We start from the raw sequence: 22,952 nt of genomic DNA on the forward strand, positions 1-22,952 counted from the left end.
GGCACACATCTACATACTACATTTACAAAATAAACCTAAACCGATATCTCATGTATATTGCTGTTTTATGCAATATCATTTGATTTTTTTTTTCGTTATATTTTCCATGCTATACCTACTGTAAGACGGCAACGTACCACAGCACTAAAGTAACAATAACAGCAGAGGCAAGATGCCAAAGACCTAGTTCTGTAAAAAGGTTGTAAACATGTAGTTAAAACACCGTATAAAGATTTGTGTATTGCGGAATACGATACTTAAAATGTAATGCATCGTATACTTTGAAAATACAGGTAATTTTAAATACTGGTTTATGGAATCTCAAGAGATTACCGTGTTTACAGGTTAATTGGTGCGTGTTTGCATAAATAGCCTTGTGTTACCAGCTTGAGGATTTGTTAGTTGGTTTTGATAGCTGTGCCTTAGAAGAGATAGGGTAATTTACTGATTGTGGTATACATTACCTAAGCTTGTAGTTCTGAAACAAACATTTAGAAATATTGATTCAAGATTTATATATTTTATAGAAAATATGCCATCTTATTGACAAATATAAATATCCACCTGTACAAAGTATGATTTTCAAACATAAAAGGCCTGCATCTTAATGCAAAAGTGAGCTCGTCAATTTTGACTTGTAAATTGTAAACAAAATAAAATCAGAAATCATAACACCATAAATAAAAAACTATTAGAGCAAAGAGTTATGCAACACATATTTATTGAAACTTTTAAAGCAACATCAATATACAAATTGAAGAGTTGGGGCTTCTTTAAAATGTACCAAAAAGAAAAGAAAAAAAATCTTTAAGGGACCAAACGAATTGGGAGAGAAAGCAGTATTTCCAGGAATCAGACCAGCAGCGGCAGGTATTTTGCTTTTTATTTTTATTTTTGTAAAAAAAATAAATTAATGATTCTTTATTAAATCAAGTTTTCAGGCCATCTTAAAACCTTGACCGTGAAATTTCAACTTCTGTCCTTTCTCATTAAATCAAAGGGCCATAATGTAGATTAAGTTTAGTCCTTGACTATGCTAATCTTTCACAGGAACATTACCATAAACATAGTAAGTAATTCAGGACTAGACTTGATCTATGGTTTTCCAGACAGAGATTTAGCAGTCCTACACTACACAGAATGTTCATGAAGTACTGCCAGTGTCATTTTCATTTGCTTAATCTGTGTCCAGAAAACAAATCCTTCTCTTTATTATTTAATTTTTCATTCGTGCCAAAGCAGGTTTTGATCGAATGGCAGGAGGAAAAATACCACTGACGGGACCAAATGAAAGTGTGAGCTGGAACGTATTCGTTTCCCGCGTCTGACCGAGTGTTCAGTTTAGCCCAAGACCTCAGGTCAGTCCACAAGTGTCTCAGGACCGCATGGCCTGGCCATTTCCTCGTGGGACTCCTCGAGGACCTTGTCCAGTGGCACGCTTGTAACTTTGTTGGTAACCGTCCTGTAGAGAGTAAACAACAATTTATTACTTTTGAAAATTGTTTGTACCCATTATTTCTGCCTGGGTGAATGAAAAACGGACAGATTTATTCACTAATAGTAACCATGACAACAACAAAGCCTAATGAGTGACGTGTAAACGGCATGTTCAGGTCTTACCCTCTGGTAGTTACTGTTGGAGTAGTCTCGAGGAGTGCTGAACTGGGCCTGTCCATAACCAGGGTTTGGAGCACCAGAGAAGTTTGCACGGTAACCATCATAACTTCCTGCAAGTAAAAACAAATTCTATACTTTGAGAGACTTGACAGGCATTGAAAACTATAATTAAATACTTAAGTTAAGTAAGACATTTAGAGGAACATTACTGTTTACATTTGAATTTCACACAATGTTTAAAACTAGGCCTGTCACGATAACAAAATTTTCAGAACGATATATTGTCCCAGAAATTATTGCGATAAACGATAATATTGTCATTTTAAAGTGCCATTATAAAATTTTTTCTTGCTTCTGGGCTCCCCAAAGGAGCTTTAAGACAATGTGCCACAATAATAATATAGTAGCATAATAATACAATTACACCAGTTGGCAGTAATGTATTGTAAAGCTCATGTATGGGTTCATATTTGAGCTTGACCACATATTTGTAGTGGCAGAGTAAAATGAGATGTCTAATCTCCTTCAGAACACGTGACTTCATTATATAAGGTTGGAATGGCAGTTTGGGAGATAAAGGTTTTCTTTGGCAGTTCATACTGCATGTTAAATCTTTGCAGCATGTTTATAAATGTTTTCTGACTGTATTTAACGGCAGCATCTCTTTGGCTATATAGCGAGTTAAGTCTGGTTTAAGCCTGGCCTGGTTTAAACTTGATGCATCGCGAGCCGAGCGAGGGTCTGCGCGGCGAAAATTACGTAATCGCGGTGGCCTCGTGCACTGTCGATTCGCAGCGCAATGAACAAAGTCATGTTTGCGGAGTTCATATTCGGGCTATGCGGAGTTTAATTCATAAAGCATTTGTACGTCACTTTAAAGGTCCATTTCAATATTCCCCAGCACGTTAAACTTAATTAAGTTAAATATTTATACATATACTCGAAATAATTCGCTTTTTATCACATCATTTAAGGGTTGTTTATTTTCAAAACGCCCAATCTTAGAACGTCTTCACGTTCTCTCAGGTTTCATCCTGGAATTACAAGAGGCTCGTATTTGTTAACTGTTCAGTCAGTCAGATATTTATTGTGAAACGAAGTAGTTACAATTTCAAGTATTTTCAAGTACTTTAGCCTAAATTCCAGCACTTTTCAAACCTGAAACACAAAGCAACATTAAAATTCGTCAGGTAAATGTTCCTTCCACTGTTTTTGAGGGGATTTCCTTTATACTACCACATATCGTTTCGAACAACAACGCTTTCACCGTTCGCGGAGGTTCGCGCGAGGTGAGCGGAGTCGCGCGCTACGGTCACTATAATAACCATTAAATAATGTGATAAAAAGCAAATTATTTCGAGTCCTATTAGCCTCAAATACGTTCACGAGCTAACACATCTCCACCTGTGTGCGTGGAGGCACTGTTATTGACGTTATTGAAATCTAACGTAGTTGCGGTTTATTCTCATGTAAACAAATTTGAGCGGAAACCCAATGGTCAATTATCGACATCAGCAAAAATGATCGCGGTTAAAAAAATTATCGTACGATAAGTCGATAATGTAATTATCGCGACAGGCCTATTTAAAACCCAACCCTTGTCTGCAACTTCACATACTGTACCAAAGAATTAAATGGGGAAAAAACTAAGCCAGGGGAAAAGTGACACATTAAACTTGGAAGAATAACTGTCCAGGTGATGCAGCACACCGAGTCAGAGCCAGGACAATTCTGAATAAAAGAATAAAAGGCACTGCACACCGAGACACTACCCCTGAACCCCTTAATAAAGAATAAAAGGCACTGCACACTGAGACACTACCTCTGAACCCGTTGGACGGTCCTCGGTAGCCGTTGATCATACCCCGAGAATTGCGGGGCCCACCGCGGGGCACAGCACGGCTGTTGTAGAAGGACTGCGTCTGCCGGCCAAACGCACCGCCCTGTCCCGCCGTCTGCTGGGACAAAGACTGCTGGCCCGTAGACGTGGGAAGTGACTGGTCCTGGAAGGCACCAACCACTGCGAACGAGGAGAACAACCAGACAGACGACGCTGATCAGAGCGCATCGATGGGACTCGTCTCAAACCAACGCGCTATGGATAAAGTTGCCCACAGCTGGTGTTGAACGGTGCTCACCTGTCTGAAGCTGCTCAGACTGCAGGTCCGTCTGCTCCACCGGGTGCTGCGTCTGGCTGCTGAAAGGCTGGCTGTAGCCGCCCGGGTACTGGCTGCTTGGCTTCAGAGCATCTGCCTCGTTGGCTGGTGGAACAGGTGCATTAAGATTGAAAACCTGTGGGGGGAAAATATCCAAGATAGGGAGTTCAAATTAGTTAACAACCTAGACAGAATAGCCATTTTAATGTAGACGCAACACATAAGGCAAACGCCTTCATTATACTCTTTATGACCTTTCAATCAATCAATCAATCAAATCTGCTTAAGAGGTCAGAGATGGGCAAGATGCATGTAATTATTTATAGCCCCAGGTACAAAGTTACCGTCTGCATGGACTGGAATGGTGCGGCGTTGACGTTGATGCCGCTGCTGTGCAGGGGTTTGGAGCCAGGCTGGAACACCTGCGCATTCTGGGGGGAGGCCGATAGAGGCGCGGGGGGAGGAGTCTGCTCCGCCAGGGACATGGAGGCCTGCCAACAAAGCACATCTGTAGCAGAAACGGGCACAGATTCGGAAAACGCCACCCACACGCACTGCCAGTCGCTCGGTTGTCGGCGTGCCCGGGCAGGAGTTTCTGGGCTGGATGAAGGCTGGTCCCAATCGCAAGACAGCACAGGAAAGCTGATTTTCTTAGTTACTTTAATTTGGCTGAACTTGAAGGCAGCACTATTTGCATCCTTCTCAGGAAAGACATTCTTATGCATTTAGATACTGAAGTTTAACTTCTTTGTCATATTATAGCTTCAAAAAAATTGAAATTCCTACACATGGTACTCCTATCCTTCTAAATGAATAATAACTGCATGAAATTTATAATATCCAAGCCTAGCCTACATGAACATGTGCTACTAATTTAAATGGCACTACTACTTAGCCACTTGATCACTGACAAACGAAGTGTTTAGACGGCTGGTCGCCCACCTGAAGGGGGTCAATGGAGTCGGCCGGGGGCCGCGACTCTGCTGGGGGGGCAGGTTGGAACATGGGGGGCGGTGTGGAGTACGCCTCCGGAGAAGACGGGACCACGGGGACCTGAGGCACACCACACACACACAATCAAACACCTCAATACTCATTCTGAACAACAAAAGGGATTGTAGGATTGTAGTTACACTAGAGGGAGGACAACACTTTGATCCCCACATACCTGTGCGGGTTCCGGCTGTGCGGGTATTGTGGTTGGAGACGGTGTGAGGCAGGACTCTGGATGAACTACGGATAAAGAACAGAGAGACCTTGAGCTCCAAGTCTAACTCCTGATTAAAGTCAGTTCTTTCACGAGCCATGGCTGCTGTACCGACCCAGCGGGCAAATCATCTGAGACATCTCCATGGTCTTGGAAGGCTTCATGGGTTGCGCCGATACGATAGCCGGGTCCAGTGGCTGAGCGTCGAATTCTAGCATGGAGTCCTGCGGAAGGAGAACTTTTCAGCAGGGGCCGTGCTAAACGCAGAAATACAGCACGCACACGGTTCTGATCGTGCTCACCTGCATGAAATTGTAAGGGCCCTGCATCTGCGCCATGAGGTCCTGGACCACACGTTTTCTTAGCGAGGGGTCCGAGGAGGGCGCGGCGGTCACAGAGGTGGGCGGATGGGTCTCTGGAATAACGGGGGTCGTCTGAAGAGGCTGCAGCAGGGAACTCGGCACCTGGAAGAGATGCAAGAGGACTGTGGAACTTACTGCTGAAGGCAATATGACGACCAAACCGCAATTAAACATCTACAGGAGGAGAAAGCAGTCTGAACATCTCAGCTGCTGGTTTTAAGATGTCCCTTACTTCAGTTTCCACGCTCCATTTGTCTCCTTGTTCTTTCTCACCGTTGCTGTATGAGGTTTCAGGAATGAACTGTCTATTTACAAACTACATAGAAAAAACATAACAAAAAATAGCTTATTTTTGGCTTTGCACATACAAGGGTGCATTTTTTACCTACACCTTCAGGTGGAACACTGTGCTCCATGTGGCTCAAGGAAAAACCTAATCTAGCAGACATCCCTCAGCCCTCTGATACAAGAACCTGGCCAGCAAGTACACAACACTTTTGATGCTGTTAAGCAGTAGGTTACTAGTCCAATCAAAGGAAACACATTAGCAAAAAAACACCCTGAGCACAAGTGTAAAGGCTATGGGAGCTTCGGTTTTTACCTCTGTAGCTTCCATTAGAATGGCCCCTGCAAATCCTTCAGTCATTTCACCTTCTGTGTGAGATGAAGTTCAAAAATGAGTATTTCTCAAATTAGTACTGTATGTAGTATGCATCTCCACAGCAAGCCAAGACTTAAACTAGTGCTTGGTATGAAAAACCTCGGGAGTCATTTCACACCATAAGCAAAGCTACAATACTCTTAACTCCCATAGACAAACATGAAGTGGCCTATATAAGAGCAGAATAGGGACAGATATACAACATCGAACCATGCTGAAGGTAATGACTCAGTAGTCATACTCCAGCCACCAAAATAGGTCAGTACACAAGTATCCAGCACCAACAGAGCAGTAGGAACATAGCCATGAGAGAGAGGTTCGTAAATATCAATTAAAACTAGGGGTGGGCATAGATTAATTTTTTTAATCTAGATTAATCTCACTGAAATCTTGAAATTAATCTAGATTAATCTATATTAAAATGGCTCCTATGCGTGCTACCCAAGTAATGACTAAAAGTCAGTCTTTGAGATAGGGTTTCTTAATACAGAGGGTGCATTAGACCAGGGGCTCATCTCCTGTTTCCAAAATGCATCAATGACTGCTTGAGAAAGCTGTTCTACTTTGATACTTAAAGAAAAAAAACTCAATAAATGCTCAATAAAATGTAGGCTACTCGTGTTCAACGGTTTATTCAGTTAAACATGAATTTGTAAGCCTACATACTGTACATTAAAAGGAGTTGATAACATGTTTATTCAGCTAAACATGATATTTGAAATGTAAGCCAACATTTAGTACATTTAACCTCACGGACGTAATTTGGGGAGGACTTTTATAAAAGCCGGTTTTGGTCCTCTGCAGTTTTAACGGTTAAAGGGGAATATTTAAATAGCGACGAATCTAGCGCTAGGACCATGCAGAAAACGACCGCTCCGAGCTCCGCTTCAGTAACACTTTACGTTCCTAAAAATGAATTTTCCGTGAAGCAAACCTGGCGACTTCGTGGCTGCATCCATGTAAACACACGAACGATTTGTAATTCACAGGTTTGAAAACTCGTTCTCGCCCAATTTCTCGTTCTACTGCGCAATTTGGTTAGGAATACAGCCGAGCTAAACTATCAAGTTGAAAGTCATCATAGTTTGCTTACCTATTTTGAACCAGTTCCCAACCCAACTTTAAGAATAGATTAACGGCGATAATTTTTATATCGCCCGATAAGAGTATGAAATTAACGAACGCCGTTAACGCCCCACCACTAATAAAAACACATAAATACATATAAATTGCTCAATTCAACCACATAAAAAAATAAAAAAGAAAAACAATTCCTATAACTCATTTCTAATAAATATGTGGCTACAAGAAATCTTGAGAACTCTTTAGGAACTAGTCTTGAAACTAGTTAGAATCGGGGCACAATAGCTTTTTAAACTGGACAATATGAACGGGACAACGTGAACAGGACCTGCGTCCGCTTGCTGCTCCTCTGCCTCCGAGGACTCTGCCGCGGCCACGGGCTTCTCCTTCTCCTCTTCCTCCTCCTCCACCTCCTCCTCAGTGCACACGCCATTCTGATGAGACTGCACTTGATCAAAATAGCCACTCTGCAACACGCGCTCCAAAATCTCCCTCAGGGCTTTATCTGAAAGGAGAAACCGGATATGCTCAACACGCCCATGTTCAACAGGCATCTCATCTTCATCCATGACTGGGTGAATGTCTCATCGCCAACTGATTAATTCTGTGAGCAGCTTGATCCAGCTAAGAAGAAAGGGAGGGTTGGAGGAGACAAGTACATGTACACAACTTAGAATTACAAAATTAGTTTTGAATATATGGCCACTCTAGAACAACCTGGGTCCAACCCTGTCATTTATTCCAGATGTAACTTGAATAACTCGAACAGCAATTTTAAAGTATCACTATCGAGTAAAAGAATGAAACAAATTACATTAGATACAACAGTATCTCTACAGTAAGCAAAAATTCCCTACGTGCAGTAATTGGTGCATTATGTGAAATTAGACACCCCCCTCTCCTCCCACTTTTTCCAACATACATGTTGTTCCTGCCACGGCCTTGTCTTTGCCTTCCAAGAGGTCCCATAAATGCTGTGAAGCTTCTTCATACTGGTCGGTTAACCTGTGTGAGGGTCATAGACGATGCTTTGTTAATGGAAAATCTGCCATGCTGAAGGACAGGAAGAGAACAGGCATAGGAAAATGACTGCAAAAAGTAAATCGCTTAACCATATACGTCAACAATAAACAAAAAACCAAACAAAACAATAACACCCCCACAAACACACAACAAAGATGGTTGTGTACAAGCTTTATATCATGCTGTGTGAACCCCAGCTGCTGTTATTCGTCATTAGGAAAGTTGTGGAAGGTGAACTGTCAGCTGAGGGTCCATTTCACTAACCGGATGGTTTGGTCACGTTCTGGCCCCACCAGTTTGTAGAAGTCGTCCAGAGCGACGAGGTCGGTGTCGGTGAGGAGTGCCGGCGCACCGGTTCCCTGCACGAGTTCCTGCCGTACGGTCTCGTCGCCGAGCCGGTCCAGGATGAACTGTAGCTCCAGAACCTTCCGGAGCCTCGCCTGCTCCGCCTCTTCACGCAGGAGCTGATCACGCCGGGCTGCCTTTTTCACCGCCTTCTGGACCTGCAGGACGCCAAAAGGTCAACTAGGTGGGGACTTCCAATGCAGTCAACAAAGTGCTGATTAAGAACTCAAATGTGCAGCATTTGATCATGGTAAGAAAAAATGGTGTCAAATGCTCATTAAATTAAAATTAAGATGAGTTCACTTGGTGGAATAACTAGTAAAAGACAAGTTTTTGTAATTACAAGTCTACACAAAAGACAGGTGCTGGGTAGTGGTAGTGTCTGTGTTCATGCATTATAAATGGTAGATGTTAAGTATGCATATTTAATATATTCAAGTAGTATTTCTGTTGGTATTTTTGTGAGAGTCTGTTGTACAATTTTAATACAACCACTGTAACAGAGATGTTTTTCTCCCCACTCCCTGAAATTTCATTTTATACTAAACATTATTCTGAGATGCCGATTTTCAGTGCCTTATAATGAAGCTCCCTCGCAATCCATATGGCTGTGAATTCACTGGTGGTAGATTTGAACACCTAAAGAAGTATTGGTGAAGTTCAACACCAACGCTACATTTTGTCTGCTGAAAACAAATCTCACAATGATTTTTTAAGTGGTTGCTTCTTTAAAGTGTTAATTGCTTGTGCTTACATCTTGACTCAAAGTTTGGAAACTTTTATGCAGCTCACGGGCAAACTCCAAATTGTTGATCACTTCCTGGTACTTTGACAGGGCTTCCTACAATGAGCAAGAAACAAAACAAGAAATCTTTGTCAAGAAAATGTCAAAGTTAATGGAAGCCAACAGGCAAAACTAAGACTTGTGTTATTTGGCCCTAGCGCTTTGCTCACCAGCTGGTCCTGGTTAAGACGCTCTCCTTTGTTGTTCCGGGCCTGGTAGTCGTCCAGCTTGCTCTGAGGGAAGGGACAAAGAAAACACCAATGTTAGAAATATCCAAACACGAGGATGAGAAATGATCCTCAAACGCTTCTATGGCTGAAAAAAAGCAGCCTGACAAAGGTCAAGAAAAAATCCATAGCAAAGCACTAATGTCACAGGATGAGAGGATCAGAATAACCTTACAACACTGTTACTGTAGTGCCTGTGTAATGTGAGAGCACTTGAATGTGTCTTTTAGAAAAATACAAACACAAGTCCCACTGGCATACACACGAATGAAAATACTCTAATAAATATTCTAATTATTTAGCTATGTACCATTAGTGTTACTCGTTTTTATTTATACATTCGTGTAAACAGCATGTGACCTACCTACAAACACGACTGAAACGTACAAATATCTGAATAATAATCATTTAGCCAACCCAGCTAACTACACATTTTGGAGAATTTCGCCGCATCGCGAACGTCTCAGTTCTGCAGCTAGCCTAGCTAGCCCGCCAAGTCCATGCCACTACTGGCTAGCTTGACTAGAAATTAATCAACAATTATTAAAATACGACAACTCATAGCGATAAGTGTGTTATTTTGGTTACAGCCCAACTGGTCTGGTCAAACATGTAGGGTACACGACCCTGGACAGCTCGCCCATTAGCCTTAGCTAGCTAGCTAGGTTTTGTTCCGAGCTAAGCGTAGCTATGGCGACACTGTAAGAGCGGAAGTGCTAAGCTGGCTAACAAACAAGGCTTCAAACATCCTCGCTGCCTAATCAAAGTCTCTACGAAAAACATAATTCGCTAAAATATACAGATACTGCAACTTAACTATAACAAAAAACATACTACAAGAAATATGCGTGCCCTTCTTCGTTATGTAAATCGATGCCAACAATAAGACATGGGTGGTCAAATGTAATGGGTCTAGACTAGTTAAAGAGACTAGACTAGTTATATTGGTTATGAAGTTATTATATGTTCATGATACAATGAAACAACCCACACACAACGTCTCAACCATTAACGGAACACTGAATACGTGATATTTGGACTCTGTTACAGACATACATGATTGAATACCAACAAAGAAAAATACAAGTAGCTTAAATTATGCCACCATGTGTAGATTCAAGTGACTGCAAGGTTTGAATATTGTTGAACCCGTAGTGCTCCTATTTAGATCAAAATTCTTACTGGAATGTAAAACTTGGATATGAAGGCGCAATCTAGCACTTTAGGGGGATCCCGGAGAACTACAGCAAAACAGTAATGTTACCTTCTTTTTCTCCATATTGCGGACTTTCTTTTCAACGACATTTAACACTTGCTTCATGGCCTCAGACTGGGAGCCCGGTAGTGGGTTAGTGCCCGTGTACTGGACCACTGGTGCAGGAGCCAGGCCCACCTCCAGGCTGGCAGACTTCACAGTCCTGTTGCCATTCGTTGCCGAGGGCATCTGATCGAGGAGATGAAATATTTTGTAAAATGGGATAAATAACATCACCTTGTTATTACCTTAAAGTGCCCTTAGGTAAACGTAAAAGTTAAAATCCTCACTTTTTACGAATGCGTTGGTGATGTACCTACATGATGCGTTACAGCATCTTACTGATCCTTCGCACCAAACTACATGCCAAATCTCAAAAGTTGTGTACATAAAGATAAACGGAGATAACATTACTCAAAACACAAGTTTCGTTTAATAAGATCAGGCTGATAACCTAAACAGGTTCCGGGACACACGGTGCTGGTGGGGGATGAAACACAAAACCTCAACACCATCGCTTTATCTTTGATGTCCAACTTCAAATGAAGAATCATTATAAAACATACAATCCAACATCGACTAGCCACCTTTTCTGTGTTAGCTAGCTAGCAGGCACTAACGTATGCACGTTGATGTGTAAACTTGGACTTAAGGCAATCTCCAGCCAGCTATATATAGATTATTAACTAAGCATGAGGGCAAAAATAAACGAGTTCTTTAACTGGTTATCGAGCTAGTACGTCCATCTCTGCCTAGCAAACTAGCCAGTTAGCTTTGACCACTTTACTCGTTAGCTAGCTAGCTTCCCCTATTAAGAGTTCATAATTATGTCATTACGTTCGTAGATATGCTTACCCTTATGCTCAATATGTCCACAGGGCAGAAAATGAATCGAATGGGGGATAAAAACAGTTAAAATATTGACAGTGTTGCTTTATTTTTTTGTTTCAATGTACTGTGGGATCCGCCCCGCCGGCCTCACCGACAACTGAGAACGAGCGAAAGCGGAGGAAAAGGTTTATAACGCCGAAGGACCCCCGCGAGGCTGCCCCGAATATGCCTGTTACACCGTGACGAGATACTTCGGTTGTATGTGACAACGATAACGGAGGGCTAAAGCTTACATGATATGTACATTCGTGCCACGTGGTAAATATTTGTATGGGTAAAAGTAAAATGAGGTTGACAGTTAATAATTAATTTCTAGGTTCATCAGGCGAGAAACGACTCCCTTCCACATTTTAGTTTCGCCACAATGCGTTCGTGAAAATGTCCATGCTGTTCATACACTGTTCACAAAAAGTTTGGGATATATGGCTTTAGGGTGAAATTTATGGAAAAAAGTTCATGTTGCAGTGATATTATATAATGAAATTAAGACATTTAAGTAGAAGCATGCGATTGTGATTTCCTCATCCCAAATAATTAATTGAAACAAAAGCCAACGGCAGTGGTGGATATACAGCGCCCTCCATAATGATGTTACGTTATAGGTTACGCGTGACTCCATGCTGATCATACACGATGTATGGGGCTGGCCAATGAAGTGTTGGGAAAGAACCATGAAAACATCCAGGCCAGCCAGGATAGCGACTTACCTTACTTGGTGGTCAGTGAAAGGCCAGCTATATTTTTGATAACTCGAAAGCTGATATAACAATCAGCCGTTCTGATTCCCTAATGACTCTCCCCCTTTATGGAGGAGTATCACAGCATAGACACTGATTTAACAGTTTCTAGTGGGAGGCATAATAATTAATGAATCAGTAATTATCAAAATAATTATTTCAGTTATTTTGCTGAAATTATATCTCAGTGTATTTAGTACTACTAGGCATTTATTACATCTTAAGATGCTCTTGCAATGATCTTGTTTAATTAAATCGTGTTTATTTTTGTTAAACATTTATTACTATCAAATATATAAGCAATCAGCTTCGGTGGGTGCCCTCTCTGGGTTGGGAATGAGTCCTTGCCTCAAGTGGAGGAGAAGTATCTTGGTTTCTTGTTGACGAGGTTGACAGGTGGATTGGTGCGACGTCTGCAGTGCTGCGGATGCTGTACCGGACCATTGGGGTGAAGAGAGAGCCAAACCAAATGGCAAAGCTCTTGATTTACTGATCTATCACCTGTGGTCACGAGCTTTAGTGACCGATAGAATGAGATCACGAATACAAGCGGCTGAAATGACTTTCCTCCGCAGGGTGTCCGGGCTCTCCCTTAGAGATAAGGTGAGTAGTTTGGTCATCTGGGAGAGATTCTGAGATTCTGATTCTGGTCCGGATGCCCCCTGGATGCCTCCCTGGTGAGATGTTCTGGGCGGGCATGTCCAACTGGGCGGGGATCACGGAGAAGACCCAGAACACGCTGGCGAGATTATAACTCTCTATAGGATGCCTCAGAATCCACCCAGAAGAGGTGGCTGGGGAACTGGAAATCTGGGCCTCTTTGCTTAGGCTACTTACTCCTGCGACCCAGACTCGGATAAATTGACGTGGGTGGATTGATGGATGGATATAAGCAGTCATAAAATATGGTTATTAAAAAAATTCAGCTAGCCTAAGTGGAAATCTGTTGCAAAATGAGGCTTGTTACAATACATTTTGTGATAGGCATGGTCCTTCTTCTAATGAATTGACTTGCTTACCTGCTTGGATGAAGACAGTATTATCCTACTACATATATATTCTGTGCTATTCAGTTATGTCTGATCACACTTTTAGTTCACATGCTCAAGTGTGAAGACAAAATGTGCTAGTTATTACAGAGGCCTAGAGTTTCAAACAAGTGGCTAATTAATTCAGCATAAATTGGACTAGAAATTCCAAAAGCTCTGCTCCAAGAACTCCTGGTGAACAGAGACCCCTACCGGCCAGTCATTATATCAGTCCCTTAAATAACGTACACTTGAAGGCTTTATCTATAATCCATCCAGTGGATCACAACGAGCGGATTTAAAGGACATTATGAATTACAATGAGAGAAAAATGACTAGATTATGCAGTAAAGATATCAGTGATCTAGTCTCATGCTACGTGCTCTTAGGATAGTTATGTTTTCAAAGAGGGTCACGTCAGTTCAAAATTAGCAGATTCGTTGTAGATTTGAATGATGGTTTTTGGTCCCAGATTTGGGGCATCAGTAATTGTGAAAAGTTGTAACAGATGGGTTTCCCAGGAAAATCATGTGGCAAAACCTTCCATGCAATGTTAAAACAAATCTAAATTAACCTGCTGTTTATACCAGGAATTGCATTAATGCTAATCAAATTTTAAATATGCGTGTAAATCTATGCTTAAATGACACTAAAGTTGTTGAAGATGTTAGGGATGAGATCCTGTCTTGCTGTAGAGCATATTGGTCTATAGGTGGCGACAGACACCTCAAGAATCCGTGTGCCTGTAAACGACAACATACAATATTTTGTAGTTCTAGCTATCATTTTATGTCATTTTAATTCAGTTATTTATTTCTCAAAGCATTCAGCAATTTTATGATTTAGAAAAAACTTGTGTCTTTTTGCTTTAACCCCTGCGGTGATATACATTGACCTATCTCATGGTGACCTGTGAACATTTATGGCCCATTAGATAAGAACTCTGCAAGGTCTTGGCAGAAATACAAATGGTAGGTCTATATTAGGTCTCTATGACACACCCAGAATTGTCTCTAGAGTGGACAAATACACTTTGACAACTATTATAACACATTAAGGTCTAATGTACAGTGGTGTAACTGCTAAAGCTATCCCACTCCCTCCTTGCACTAAATGACAACATTATCAAGTAAGTATATGTACTGCACCTATGCAGTCTTAATACTTAAAAAAGTATTTGGTTTTAACTTAATAATTATAATGCATTCTTTTCCAGATGCACATATTGTAGCCAGGTATGCTTCTTGAATATGATTTGATACATTTTGTATGAGTGGTCTCATTAACCAAAATATGAATTTCTAGATTAAGGTAAAATAGTCGGAATAAAGATTTCCATGCCTTTTGTCATTTGTAATTTGGTTGATCATGTTATGATCATGTTTGTTGAAGTTACAGAAATAAGTTTTTCTTATTAAACTGAAGACAGCTTCCCTCTCATTCTGTCTTTATAGTCAAATTGTTTTTATTCAGTTAAAAAACTGAAAATTGTTTTCATTCAACGATTTTGTTGCAGTCTTCAATATGATTTAGTAGGAGCAATTTGACAGTTTATACAATTGAAACATATGTTTTGGAGGTCCGAGTCCACTAAGCCATGTCATTAGAAAAGTGGACTGCACTTGAGGTTTTCTTTGGCAAATACAGGAAGCAGTTAACATGGCTGCTCCTCACTTTGATAGCACTGTCCAATTGAAATGCTGTTTTCTTTTGGGGATAATACTGATTAAAGGAGAGTCCCATGGGGGAAGTGAAGCTCCATTTCAACGAGTGACTCATTTCCGTAGCCTGCTGTGTTTTCAGTCAGTCAGGGGTAGTCACCCATTTCAAAACTATGAGTCCCTCAGACCTTTCTGCTGATCACATTTGCAGCCAAACAACTGCTCACTGCTCTTCACTAATTTATATACTATTGTATAAATTGCTAATGTGCTTTTCATAACAGAGGGCTAAGTGGACCCAAACAAACAAATTCAGACAGACAACTAAAGACAGAGCCAAAAATCACTGAATCTAAGATTAGACAGGAAGCAGAAGCCTGCATATTGCTGTTGCAGAATATGTGCTATCAGAGTGTCAACAACACGTCCAGGCTCTCTCCCCACAGGAAATGGGTCCGAGTGCCTTTAATCAGCCTGTGGCACATCACTCACAAGGCAGTTTGGCAGCTAATTAAAAACAAAGCAGGCAAAGAAGTGTTTAAACGTTAACGTTAGTCAGGTGTTACTTCCTTTTTTATAAATACTTTACCAGATATTGTATTACATGGCAATATCATGTCAATTTATATTATTTTTGAAGGTAATACTAAAACTGTATTAATTAGTCTTTAGGACTTAACAGTAAGGAAATTCAAAAGATTTGGAATAGAGGTGTAGCGTGAAAAATGTTACAGTTATACTGGAATCAGTCTATGGAACTGTAATGAGAAGAAGTAGTTCAGTGTTCAGCTATCCACAATGACTCAGTCTTCTCAATCAAAAACACTGTAAACCTTTGACAACCAATCAATGCAAAGGAAGAGAGTGATGTCACCTGTTGCTTTGTTATTTTCCTGACACAATACTAATAATGATTGTTTAATGTTTAATAAGTGTCTTTTGGCCAGATTTTATTTTTTAAGTCTAGCCATATTTATGGATTTTGGGATATGCTAAGCAAGGTTTTTATGCTGAGTTAGTGATTGAAATGTTGTTAGCTTTAACAGACTATCAGCTTTAAGAGACATACACCATATGACTAGCATGGACTTAACAAATTTAGTAAAAACTCCTGCTGGTTGTCAAAGTGTGTTTCTCAGATGTTCCTCTTTTTACATTGCTATTCATTTCTATATGTCCCCCAATTAATGTAAAGCACCATTAAAGAAAAAAAAATTTTTGTTTGATGTTTGCTGTGACATATCCACCACATCCTCAGTTGGCACAGAGGGAAGCATAAGACATCAGTAGGTTTTTCCTGTACCGTACCTACATTTGACAGGAAGGCCTTTCTGTGGCACTTTAGTACGCACCAAACTCCTATCAAGCAGGGCCATCTGGAGTCAGACAGCCAATCAGGATCCAGTAGAGCGGCTATGCACAGGGAATAGGAAGTCAGCGTGACTGTGAGCCCCTCCTGCCAGGGTTCATCTGTGCTCATTTCCTGTATATCCTCTGTGTTCGCCATTTCCAAGCCACAGGAAGCAGTGGACGCCTCACATTCTCAGCAATGTTATGTTATTGTAACATGAACTATTGGAACAAACCACTGAAGTGATTAGGTGTGAGAACGCCTGGCTGGAGTAGGTGGTGTCCCAAAAGCTCTAGTAACACATTCTTTCCATCATTACGAATCACTAGAAAATAAGACTGTGTCCGTGAAAAGGTTCGAGTATTAGCTTTGCTTTTGTTGCCTGTTGCCATCCATACTCCTGGTAATGGATTTTGGATAGTGTTTTATAGGCCATCCATATCATATCTTAATTTGGAATTTAGCTAGGACATTTCAGACAGAAATCCTTCACCCTCTGCACAAGTAATAATAATAATAATAAGTTAATTTTTTTATAGCGCCTTTCACAAACCCAAGGTCGCTTAGTAAAATACTTGTGTACTTCACTGCTATTCTGATTACCTCCATTTCTTTTACTGCAGTACACTCTCTCACACATACATAAACACAAAATTAATTCAGCCCCGCTATATGTATGACAGCAATTCCATTCCAGTTTCTGTTGAATTCCAACACATTCTACTTAATGAGGTACTGAGCTTGGAAAAAACTAAGCATACCAAACTACATACAATATCAGGGTTATTCCACCAAAATGTAATGTCTGAATTCTTCTTAATTTAAAATATGAGCATTCTGTTTATTAAAAATAATTTGAGCTTTTCTTTGCATTTTGACTATCATTTTCTTTAATGTCTGTATGTCTAATGTTGTCTTTTTTTTCCATTTTAATTTTTTGAGTTTTTGCAGGTCTTGGAATGTTGAGGTGTATTATTAATAAGAATGATAATCTGAAGGTTTATAATGATGGTAATATTCAAACCAGACTTCTCTTAAAGATTTCTTAAACTTCTCAATAAATTTGGTTAAAATTAAACAGAAGTGACATCAAAGCAGCTGATAATGGAGAAGGAAGCACTCGCATGCATCTCCAACATCACTCCACAGTTAGTCCTCCATCCCTCCACCCAAGATGTGTTTTGCAACAAGAGACGAATTGCTTCTACTGCATTTCTAAGTTATTTAATTCGCTAGCAACATGATCCCACAAATCTGTCATTTCTTAGACCCAAACATGGCCTTGGTGAGGCAAGCCAGCTACGTGTGGAAGACATGAAAGACCACCACATTCATTTTATAGACCACAGTGATGATGGTGGCTGTAACAGCTTCCTAAATGGTTTCTTAAACCTCTGACACCTGCAGGCTACAGGATATTTTGCAATAATCAGAATAATCTGTCTGTAATGAAAAACGATTAACTGTAAGGGCTCTCTGGTTTCTGAGCTAGGGTAGCTCCAGGCTGTAAGGAGCCATAAGGTTTCACCTAACGGAAAACATTGATGGTTTGTAATGAAATTTTAAAAAGGTATTCCTCTGGGCAGGTTCTGTCCATCAAACAGAGTCCATTGTTCCATAATTTTAAACCGTCTCTAAGTGTAGATTATAAGGGGCAAACCCCTGATAGAATGCATGTATTCATCTTAGAGTTACCAAACTTTAGGGCCAGTGAAGTCAACATACTGCGTTTAACCCAAGAACGCAAATTTAATTTAGAGCTGGTGAATAGATTCTCTCAGCACTGTAACTGCCAGACGCCTCTGATATCCCCCCAGGAGAAGAGGACAGTTAAGGGCAAAGCTGGATGTTTTATCTCATGGTCCACTCCAACAGCCCACAGTTACCGCCCTCCTCTGTAAGCCCCAAGGTTCTGGCAGAAGATAAGAGGAGAACACCCCAACGGTGGCTGTGAAGGAGAGCTCGGCAGCCTACAGACAAAGGAGATGTTAAGATGCTTGCTGTTCTTACTAGTCTAAAGACAATTATTATTAGTAACAACGACAACAACAACAATAATGGGGGAGAATATTTGGCCAAAAATGAACCAGTGAATTGGTGAAAATGGGCAATAAATATTAACAAACTCGAACATAGGTTTGGTCAGTTGTAGTAAATATCAGAATATTGTTCATTAAGAACTTGAACTGAATGACAGTTATGCGGGGAGTTAAGTTGGTAGGCATAAAATAGAGACACGACACACTGTCAAAATGCTAAAAACTTATTAAACAGGATAAATAATCCTATATCTAATTATACACGCAGCCTTAAAAGATCCACAGTAGACTTAACAAATACTTAAATTTTACTTTACATTAGGTGAAGCAGCTTGTTCAGTAGCTTGACCACTGATACATTGGCAGTTATAGCACGAACATAGTTTTAAACACCAAACGTGAGACTGAGAGCTGACCGAGGTCACGACCTACCGCCTCACGACCTGCGCGGTCACTGCACCATGGCGGTCTGCCTGGTGCCGACTCTCGGCAACTATAAGCACTATTTCCTCTCATTGTCGAGCGGTCGTGAGCAGGAAGTCGGAAACGAAAGCACAACGCCAGGGGGCTGGGCTATTTAAAAATACCTGCACAATAACGGGGACCGTACATTCACCAGGAGGCTGGGCGCACGACGTGAAACAGTAGGACCGCCGTATGCGTTACGAGTCAACCTGGAGCGCGCAGAAGCCCCAGTGACCTCAGGATCATTAACACCTCACCGCGACCATTTCTGACCGCGCATCCTATTACAACTCGAGGACCTCGTTTTTGAGGCAGTTTGACTCTTGCTGATCTCTTTCTTAAGGGTAAAAGCTGCTTATTTCTCATTTTTTGGAACGATTATAAAGAGCGACGAATTTTGACTCGTTGCTGTGGAGTGAAATACGCTGTATAATACTGAGGCAGCAGGTGCATTTTTGCGCATCCTTCATCCCCGTTTGCAGCGTACATTCTTTATTTGACAGACTTGTCTTCACTGGAATTTCAGTTATAAGCACCGCGGAGGAGAAAGCAACGGATATTCTATAAAGTGCTATCAAACAAATGCACCACATTCTGGTTTCTGGAACAACGTGGGATTATAGCCAATTCTGAAATGGCATCTACAATTGAAAGGAAGACACTGGAAGCTAACGAGTGAGTACCTGTCTAGTGTAGGAGTACCTGACTACACTAGCCTATGCAATTGTGTAGAGGCCCATATAGTCTCCGTTTATAATAACCGATGCCAAATGTATGCTCTAACACCTTCGTGTGATAGGTAAAAACGCGTAATTGAGGGTACTTTACTTTTTTATATGATGAAATTTGTGCATTAGCGGTTTACGTTGCAATTGCAGTAAAGTGCGTAGGTTTGAGTACTTATAACCGCTGGCAAGCCTGGCTTTGCATAAATATTCCCAGTGGAATTGACCGTGGTAGGAGTCAGTCATGCATTACGCACTCATAAAGAGGTCCTTCAGTTTCATGTGTAAAAAAATGCCATTCTATCAAGGTTGAATTCTACATGTTAGAAATAATTATATCAGCAATGACAAATTCACCTCCGACCTGACGTTTTTGTAAAATGACTTGGTAATCTGAAACAGCACCCTCTGGCGATGTAAATTAATGCAACATCAATGAACATAAGGGCAGTGGCAGAAGCAATGTAAAAAAAAATGATGGTGTAAATTTGTAAATTCTTATAATTACATATATTTTAATCTCTTCGCTGTTTTGTTGTCATGGCTAGAAATGTCCACTTTCGATTAGAAGTTACATTGATGTGTGTGGGAGGGAGAGCTGTGGTAGATGTAAATCAAACTTCTCCATTTTGCTTTCTATTTAGAGAGGCAAGTGCTTCTATAAAACTACTGGCCTCTCTTAAGTCATCTGATGTGAAGCATATGGCAACATTTCCAATGTTAAGACAGGACAGAGAACAGACATAACCATTAACCAACTTTACCTCATGACATGGTCAGACACTTTTCACCGAAAATAAGTTACTTCGGTTACATTTTCCACGTTGTCCTACAGGGAGCCTGTGGACGAGGTCCTGCAGTTGCCTCCGTCACTGCTGACGTGCGGCGGTTGTCAGCAAAGCATCGGAGATCGATTTTTCCTGAAGGCCATAGAACAGTACTGGCACGAGGACTGCCTGAGCTGTGACCTCTGCGGCTGTCGGCTGGGAGAGGTCGGACGCAGGCTGTACTACAAGCTGGGGAGGAAACTGTGCAGGCGGGACTATCTCAGGTGATTCTGGGGCTCGGGGACCCATACAGGACAACCCCTCTTGACGACTGTGTACTCGGGGACTCATACAGGACGCCCCTCTGACCACTGTGTACTGGAATTCTAACGCTGTCGCATACACTCCGGAGGTTGAACTCATAAGTCTGAATGTAAAGATGCAGTTAGATGATGGATTCAGCTTTTATAATGATATAAATGTTGTACAGAGCACTCAATACTTTGGAAATGATTTATTCAGATTGGGATTCATATTAGGCTGTTTGGGTAGATACCAGGCAGTTTAGTAGAAACACTAACTTTGTGCCTACATTCTACAGTCATTGCAACATTTAACTTGGTTTCCTTGTTTTACATATTTTCAACATTTCTATATTTTCTACGTTACTCTTAAATATGCTGAAACAACGCTTTAAAACTATTTCATTTATACACCCCCTCTTGTCTTTTACCCACTGAAGGATCATGAATAACTGTTACTGTTTAAAAATGGCCTTTATAAAAAATACATTTGCTTTTTGATAGATGATAAATCAGTGGAGATGCTTTGAAGTTGTCAGCATTTTGAAGAAAACAAACTTCAATGGAATCTGAACATGCTTTAACATCTGAATTTGTACCAATTTTCACATGGCCTAAGTGAAAAACAGCTTGTAAAATGAAACCTGATTTGCATGTGTCCTACACACAGAAAAAGGGTTTAACATGTTAAAACCTCCAACAGGTGTTCACAACAGAGAATCCTACAGCGGGTCTTTACTCCCGCATTCACTTGTGCTTGTTTGTTCTGCAGACTCTTTGGCCAGGACGGACTCTGCGCATCCTGTGAGAAGCGAATCCGTGCCTTTGAGATGACGATGCGCGTGCGTGATAAAGTCTATCATCTGGAGTGCTTCAAATGTGCCGCCTGCCAGAAGCACTTCTGCGTGGGAGACCGGTACTTGCTCATCAACTCTGACATTGTGTGTGAGCAGGACATATTCGAGTGGACCAAACTCAATGGCAATTTGGTATAGTGTGTGCAGTGAGCTTTTTTCGCCAGAATCTACAATGATCCTGTTATCGAACAATCGTGTAACAAAGAACAAAGTGAAGCCCTGCAGCATCGTGGCACGAGGACGTCGCTGAGGAAGATCACAGCTGTTCTCCACCAAGCCCCTACCTTCAGTCCACCAGCATTTAGCCAAGACTGCTAAGAGATTTTTCTACCGTTATCTATTTATCTTAGGAAAGCAAAAGCTAATGTTTTTTGATGTATGAAGGCAATAATCGCTTTGTTTGTTTTGCTACTTTTGTACATAGTCAAGCAAACATTTTCCACAGATATGTGGATTCATTTTTAGAGTAACAAACAAAAAATGACACCTTTTGGTTTTTACTAGTCTTAATCTTCGACTCTTTCATTTTTCCTGTATCGCCCGATACAGTTGCCCACTACTTTGGAAAAGTACTTGCAAACCCTCACTGGTACCATTTCCAACAGCTGGTCAAGGATTGGCTCCATCCTGCCTGCCACTGACTGTTTGGTTAAAATGTGATTGCACAGAACTCCTTTGTGCCTTGTAGACAGTTTTACTGCTCGCCTTGGCAAGGGGATTGGGGCTTTTCATAAATTACTGGCACATATTTCATACTGACCGGGACAATGTCTCTGAATTGAACGCTTTACAACCCTGTACACAGACTTTTCATGGTGGTGATGTCAAATCCATTTTTTCTTTGCTCTTAATGACAAATCAAATGTAACTATGATCTGCATTGCATTATTGACAGCAAAGCTGTACATGTTTAAAGGAAAACCATCTGATTTCACTATTTCACCACACAGTCACCCTCTCTGGCCATCCGTATTGCACAGAGTTGCTCCTTGACTCGTCACATACACTTTCCTTATAAATTGTTGCATTATGCTCATCCAAATATGGTCCGATACGCTGAAATAATTATTCATGGGTCTTTTGAGATCCTTAACACTGCATGGATGAAACATTAGGCGACTTGCTACATGCTAAGTATTTTTGGTGGATTGTGTCTATAAGGCAGCCTTAAGAAAAATCTGTTGTATTTTCATGCAATTACTTATGTAATTTGAATAAAAAAATTCAATGGATTTATATTTTATATTGCATGGAGTAACTAAATGGAAAATGGGATAAATAAATAGCCCTCTATTTAAAATGATTTAGATTTGCTATAGTACTGTGGGAAACTGTCATACCAATTACACATTTCCATGAAGCGTTAGGCACTCTGACCTTCTCACAGCGAGAAAGCCTTACTGGACACG

At 40.9% G+C, this 22,952-nt stretch overlaps 2 protein-coding genes across 2 annotated transcripts; one reads left to right on the forward strand and one right to left on the reverse strand.

The window, feature by feature from the left end:
• Positions 1–704: 704 nt before the first annotated feature.
• caprin1b (cell cycle associated protein 1b) lies at positions 705–11,735 on the reverse strand. The gene is made up of 18 exons (XM_076986003.1): positions 11,576–11,735; positions 10,730–10,909; positions 9,409–9,471; positions 9,209–9,295; positions 8,374–8,612; positions 8,009–8,091; positions 7,415–7,591; positions 5,944–5,996; positions 5,575–5,658; positions 5,283–5,444; positions 5,096–5,204; positions 4,942–5,006; positions 4,716–4,826; positions 4,118–4,264; positions 3,756–3,909; positions 3,440–3,637; positions 1,621–1,727; positions 705–1,462 (listed from the first exon to the last, which is right to left on the reverse strand). The coding sequence occupies exons 2-18, from the start codon at positions 10,907–10,909 to the stop codon at positions 1,376–1,378; spliced, it is 2,106 nt and encodes a 701-aa protein (XP_076842118.1). The 5' UTR covers positions 11,576–11,735; the 3' UTR covers positions 705–1,375.
• A 7,296-nt stretch (positions 11,736–19,031) lies between these two features.
• Positions 19,032–22,775, forward strand: lmo2 (LIM domain only 2 (rhombotin-like 1)). Its single transcript, XM_076986007.1, has 3 exons — positions 19,032–19,567; positions 20,453–20,668; positions 21,459–22,775. Exons 1-3 carry the CDS (start codon positions 19,527–19,529, stop codon positions 21,679–21,681), a joined length of 480 nt encoding a protein of 159 aa, XP_076842122.1. The 5' UTR covers positions 19,032–19,526; the 3' UTR covers positions 21,682–22,775.
• The last annotated feature ends 177 nt before the right edge of the window (positions 22,776–22,952 follow it).

This window comes from Brachyhypopomus gauderio, chromosome 2 (assembly GCF_052324685.1).
Source record: "Brachyhypopomus gauderio isolate BG-103 chromosome 2, BGAUD_0.2, whole genome shotgun sequence".
NCBI classification, from domain to species: domain Eukaryota; kingdom Metazoa; phylum Chordata; class Actinopteri; order Gymnotiformes; family Hypopomidae; genus Brachyhypopomus; species Brachyhypopomus gauderio.

Excerpts from the sequence above, each read along its gene's own strand:
- caprin1b (XM_076986003.1), bottom strand. The coding sequence starts at position 10,909 with ATGCCCTCGGCAACGAATGGCAACAGGACTGTGAAGTCTGCCAGCCTG. Across the intron at positions 4,827-4,941 it reads CACAGCCGGAACCCGCACAG|GTCCCCGTGGTCCCGTCTTC; the intron begins GTATGTGGGGAT and ends GGTGTGCCTCAG. Across the intron at positions 1,463-1,620 it reads CCAACAGTAACTACCAGAGG|GACGGTTACCAACAAAGTTA; the intron begins GTAAGACCTGAA and ends TACTCTCTACAG.
- lmo2 (XM_076986007.1), top strand. The coding sequence starts at position 19,527 with ATGGCATCTACAATTGAAAGGAAGACACTGGAAGCTAACGA. Across the intron at positions 19,568-20,452 it reads AAGACACTGGAAGCTAACGA|GGAGCCTGTGGACGAGGTCC; the intron begins GTGAGTACCTGT and ends GTTGTCCTACAG. Across the intron at positions 20,669-21,458 it reads TGCAGGCGGGACTATCTCAG|ACTCTTTGGCCAGGACGGAC; the intron begins GTGATTCTGGGG and ends TTTGTTCTGCAG.